General features: G+C 34.9%; 1 protein-coding gene across 2 annotated transcripts; it reads left to right on the top strand.

The window, feature by feature from the left end:
* Window positions 1-1,655: 1,655 nt before the first annotated feature.
* LOC103833671 (inactive poly [ADP-ribose] polymerase RCD1) lies at window positions 1,656-5,132 on the top strand. Of its 2 annotated transcripts, none has more exons than XM_009109746.3 (8): window positions 1,656-1,984; window positions 2,212-2,273; window positions 2,387-3,558; window positions 3,634-3,881; window positions 4,197-4,276; window positions 4,367-4,525; window positions 4,615-4,710; window positions 4,813-5,132. In XM_009109746.3, the coding sequence occupies exons 3-8, from the start codon at window positions 2,498-2,500 to the stop codon at window positions 4,858-4,860; spliced, it is 1,692 nt and encodes a 563-aa protein (XP_009107994.1). In that variant the 5' UTR covers window positions 1,656-1,984; window positions 2,212-2,273; window positions 2,387-2,497; the 3' UTR covers window positions 4,861-5,132. The 2 variants fall into 2 exon arrangements, with proteins under 2 accessions (XP_009107994.1, XP_009107993.1); XM_009109745.3 differs by having other exon boundaries at window positions 1,667-1,984; window positions 2,212-2,251.
* Window positions 5,133-6,000: the final 868 nt, after the last annotated feature.

Here is a 6,000-nt window from a genome sequence, read left to right as displayed (position 1 = left end):
TTATCTTATAATGTTTTTCAAGTGGATTCATTCTATGTATTTTGTAGTTGGGCTATCAAACAATGACTTTAGGTTTGATTCAGTTCTACCAGCGAGAATCATTTTGATTGTGAAGTTGAGCTCTCAAACAATGGCTTTTGGCCTCAACTGCCACACATCCAATTTTAGCTACAATTATTTGAAGAGTTAAGTTTTTGGAACAAACTGTTGGTTAATTTTTCTGATTTATTTGGTATGATATACATTTTTATTGGATTTTATATGATTTAAACAACCAATTTAATTTGCATGTGGTTAAACTATTGGTTAGATGGACTTATCATACTGTCCTTTGTTAAAAAAATTTAAATTTTAAACAATGACCATTCAAGTTCTTCCCAAAATATTTTTGAAGTTTTATGCTATTCAAAAGTTATGAATGGTACCAGTGGGAGAAGATAAACGCACATCGGAAACATTCAAGATGTTTTTTTGCTATCATTTCTGTAAATAAAATAAATATAAATTGAAAGGAAAAAAGAGTGCAGGACAACAATACTATAACCGCAGTTGAAAACAAAAAGAAAGATAAAAGCTATGGTTAGATAACTGTAACAATAAAAACAGTAAAAAATATTTATTTAAATTATTATTAAATATAAAATAATTATATACAATTAGAGATATTTTAGCTTTTGACCGCACCTAGAGTTGAAAAACTATTAATTTGGTGTGGTTAGGAGACTATGCTATTGTAATTTTTAATTGTTTTAATTATTAAAAATGTAGAAAAGAATACAACTACAACAATTAACTAATATTTTATATACATTAAACATCAATTAAAGTTTAATATGTATTATTTAGTTGGTAAAATTAATTATTAGATATTTACATTTATCAACGAAATTATAATTTAATCAAAATTTTAAAACTTCCAGAAAACTAACGCTTATAAATTATTAAATTAATTTTCTTTAAAGACAAATTTTAAATTTTAAATAAAATATTGGCTATAAAATCTCAATAAAAACATATTAAATTTGATAGTTTAGATATATACAATATTAAACAAAAAAATTATATTTTTAAAAATGATATTAGTATCACTGATTTTAGTTTGTAAAATATAAATAAATATATATATCCCGCATTTAAACTATTCATATATATGTCACCATTCATACTTTGGTCTGGGCCGCTTATTTTAGATGAACCGCAGTTGTTCTGCAGTATGTGTTTCTATTATACAAACCACATTTAAATTTTACATTAATATTCAATCCGCTTGTCTCACACCGCTCAATCTGCTGCTAGTATTCGAAGCCAACAATCTTCTGAAATATCTCCCAATAGCTACACAAAACTATTTGCTAGGCTGGTAAAACTCTATTGATCATCTCACAATGAATAGTATGTAAATCTATATGCAATAAAATATCAATGTATACTCCCACAGTTATCATCCATTCCAGTGGCCCCTCAACCGTAGCATCACAACAATCTCATCAACGGTCGGATCCATCTCCGTATGAACACATATTATGATTTTCATTTTAATAATCTTTCCCCTTATATTACAATTAAATAATTTAATTCTCCTATGGTTATAAACTTTTAATCTCATGATATTATTCCATTTATTTATTCGCCATATCTATTGATATCTCTCCGTGCATTATCAATATGTCACCACCCAATCAGATTTCGACTTTCACTTATAGAAAGTGAATGCCGTGTCAACTTAACAAAACCCAACTAAATTGCTTTTCGTCCAAGCAAATTTTTAGTTAGGAGAAGAGGAAATCTCAGGAACCGCCGACTTAAAAAACTTGGCCGAAGATAGTTATATAAACGAGTCGAAACAGTTTCTTCTTCCTCATCGCAGGCTTAGGGTTTTCTTCTCTATAAAACCACATATCATCTTATCCCAGTCCGTGATTTCTGGTTTAGCTTTTGCAGAGAAAACCCTTGCCTCAGCGATCAATCTAGAGAATTTCATCAGGTTAATTTCGTTACTCAGTAATTTGTTTCTGGTAGATCGGCTTAGATTCGTTTGATTCCGAATCGATTTGAGTCGTCTGGGTTGAATTCGATGAAACTGCAATTGACTTGTTTCTGATTCAAATGAAAAAAAAGAGATTTAATTGGCTTATTCTAAATAAATTAAAAAAAAGAATATTACTGTTAACGGTGTTGATAGATTGATTTTTGTTTGGTTTTGTGTTGCAGAAACTTCCTTGCCAACGGCTGTAGGAAACGTACTAAGACGGTGTCGTTTCTTCTCTGACTGTGTATTTCTTTTGCAAAGAAGATGAAATGTTTTTTTTTTTATTCATATCTGTGTAAAATGTGACTTTGAGTTTTTCTTCGACTATATTGAATATTTTCCATTTCTTTTCTGCAGTGTCTGATAATGCTGTCAGCAAGGCCGCTATCTTTAGGACTAACAAGGAGTTAGAGTTAGAGTTGACTAGTTCTTTCAAGGTTATAGGTTTAGCGTTGTTAATATATAGAAATGGAACCCAGGATCCTCAAGGTGTTGGATAGTAGGTGTGAAGATGGTTTCAGCAAGAAGAGGAAGCGTGCTTCATATGTTACTGGAGTATCTTGCGGAAAGCTGCAAGATGAGCTCCCACCAAACCCGCAGACCCAAGTTCCTGACAAAAGAAGGAAGTTGGAAGCTGAACACAAGGTTAGTGCTTATGAGACTCGCTCTGGGAAGTCGCTGGTCAGATACTACTCTTATTTTAAGAAGACTGGGATTGCAAAGCGTGTTATGATCTACGAGGAGGGCGAGTGGAGTGATCTGCCTCATCATATTATCTGTGCCATCCGAAATGAGTTGGATGAGAAGAGGGCAGCAATTGAGTTTGAGTGGTGCGGTCATCATTTTCTTTTGGATTTCTTGCATATGCATAGGCTAGAGTTGGAAACAGGGGCAAAGACTCCACTTGCATGGATTGACATTGGAGGCAAATGTTTTTTCCCTGAAATTTACGAGAGTGCTGAGAGAAACGATTGCTGCAATCTTAACTGCGTGGAGAATTCGACACAGTGTGCTCCAAATCAGATCAAGTTGCACCTTGAGATTGATGTTAATGGTGGGGAGTCACCTAGGTTGAATCTGGAGGAGTGCAGTGATGAATCTGGTGACAGGATGGGTGATGTTCCAACAGAGGATTGCTGCAGTCGCAAGATTGAAGCGGCTGTTGTGAACTGGAATGTGACGGATGCTATAGCTGTCTCTAATATCAAGCATGCCGGAGCTGAAGGACTTGATAAAGATGCCGTAAAGAAAATGTTTGCTATAGGTACATCATCTCTAGGGCATGTAGCCGTGCTGGATGTGGGGCGTTTCTCCAGTGAGATTGCTGAAGCTCGTCTAGGGCTTTTCCAAAAGCAGGTTGAGATCACTAAGAAACATCGAGGGGATGCAAACGTTAGATACGCATGGCTTCCTGCAAAGAGGGAAGCTCTATCTTCGGTTATGATGCAGGGACTTGGAGGAGCATTTATTAGAAAGTCCATCTACGGTGTTGGAATACATCTAACTGCTGCAGACTGCCCTTACTTCAGGTGTCTAGCATCGATTCTGCATTATATTAATTTATTCGTTTCTATTGTTTAGGAGCTCAAAATCTCTTGTTTCAGTGCTAGGTACTGTGATATTGACGAAAATGGAGTACGGTACATGGTTTTATGCCGTGTAATAATGGGAAACATGGAGCTTCTTCGTGGTGATAAAGCACAGTTCTTCTCTGGTGGAGAAGAATATGACAATGGAGTTGATGATGTCGAGAATCCGAAGAATTATATTGTCTGGAACATGAATATGAACACTCATGTATTCCCGGAATATGTTGTTAGGTTCAAGCTGTCTGATCCCATCAATGCTGAAGGTGATTACCTTGTTCTATATTTTATGCCTCGTATATGAATTTTTCACAAATTAAAATCATTACTGATGACGCATTGAAAGGGAGACAACTTAGAGAGAGAGAGAGACCTGGCTGAAGCTCAGGTCTCAACTGGTAAATTTAGAAAGAAAAAAAATCCATTGTGTGATAGAACCTAATGACCTCCGGCGTTATAACACATTCGGTATGAAGAGACATGTCTGTGATTTCACATCCGAGCGCGTAATGGGTATTTCGATACATCAGATTCTGTTTTGTACTGTATAAAAAGTCGATGACGTACAATGGTTTCTGCAGGTAATTTCGTTGCTAAGCATGATAACTCAGGTGTCACTTTGGAAGTAGGACCCAAGGATCTTCCTCAGTTAGACTTAACCGTGAGTTTGGTTCTTTTAGTTTTTTTTTTCCTTTCTATGATCGTATCAAAGGGATTGAATAACTATACTTTGGTTGTTTTTAAAAAATAGAGGCCTGAAGGAGGTCCAAGGAGTGCAAACAGTGTCCGTTCGAGCATGACAAAACCCAAATCTCCATGGATGCCTTTTCCTACTCTGTTTGCAGCAATCTCACATAAGGTTGCAGAGAAAGACAAGCCTTTCATCAATGCTGATTACCAACAACTGAGGGTAGAAACTGATTTGAGAGTTTGCTATATAAGTTTTGAGACTTGCATGATTGAGAGATGAACTTTTAAGATTATTTTTTTCTGTTTCAGGAAAAAAGGATGACGCGAGCAGAGTTTATAAGGAAACTTCGGGGGTTTGTAGGAGATGATCTGCTTAGATCAACCTTAACAGCTCTTGAAAACCAGGCAAGTTTAGCAGGAGTAAAGCTTTCGTTATAGTAAAAGTGAAATGAGAAAGTTAACAAAACGAGAGATGGTATTTTTTTGCGACTTCGGTACAAATTGAAGGTGATTCCTGGAAGCATGAGAGACAATGAAGGTGGAGGTGGGTTGTAAAGTTAAGTTGGATGCTGATACGATGATGACGAATATCAAAAGGATACGATGTTGACGAATATCCAAAGGAAGCTGCTCTATTAGTGGTTCTCCTTTTAACTTTTATTATATATATAATGAATCTTTTTGGTGTTCAGAAAAAATGGTGTTAAAAGAAAATAATATAATGAATCTTTATCTATGTTTAGTGACTTTTGGTTTCTGGGTTATAGTTAAATGTTCTGTCGTGAAAGATCCTACTTATTTATTAATAATGATGATGTTTCACTTGAGACTATTGATGTCGTTAGGTCTTCTTTTAATTAGCTGCAAAATATTGTTGTGGAACTCGTTTTAGTCTTGACAAAAAATTTGTCGCTTGAGCTCTCACCTGCAACCCTCACTTGGACATTGTTAGACTAGCGTTGGGTAATTTTCAGGCCCAGTGCTCTGAAGGCTTATGAATGAACTATATATATATACACATAAAAGACTATAACTCGCCCACTCTCGTTATCGTTTTTCTCTGTTATTTTGAGAAGCTTTTCGTTAAAATGTGTCAATTAGGGAATTTATATAACACCATGGAAACAGCGATTCAATAAAGATTATCTTAAGTGTGAGAAACTAGATGAGACTGTTAATCATGCTATTTTCGAGTATTTCTAGCTTTACAGACATGTCTTATCAGCTACTACTTTTATACCTAGATACTTTCCAGTGTCTAATATTTTCACAAATATGAATCACCTCTTCAAAAGAAAAATCAATATTAAATATCTGACACTAAAAAGAAATCTATATCCATTGATAATTTGATATTTTGTAAAGTTCAAAATTACAAATTATTTAGAATAATTGACGAGGTCAATCAGAATTAATCAAACATGCAAAAGGAAAATGCTATGTTTGGTTTGATGCGAATAAAGTAGGAGTTTTTCCAAAACTAACCCACAATTTGATTTTAACCTCAAACCTATACCCAAACTTGAATCAAATGCAGAACTAACCTAAAAGCCTAGTGAAATTACAGCTCAGCCCCTTGTGACCAAACAAAAAAACAGAAGCCATTTTTACGAATATAGCCCCAGTAAATCGTCTGAGTTGTCTGAGATATTGGAAGTCGTCTGGACGACTGAAGTGTAAGTCGTCTGGTACCAG

This window comes from Brassica rapa, chromosome A08 (genome assembly GCF_000309985.2).
Source record: "Brassica rapa cultivar Chiifu-401-42 chromosome A08, CAAS_Brap_v3.01, whole genome shotgun sequence".
Classification (NCBI taxonomy): Eukaryota; Viridiplantae; Streptophyta; class Magnoliopsida; order Brassicales; family Brassicaceae; genus Brassica; species Brassica rapa.
This window is presented reverse-complemented; position numbering and strand designations above follow the sequence as displayed.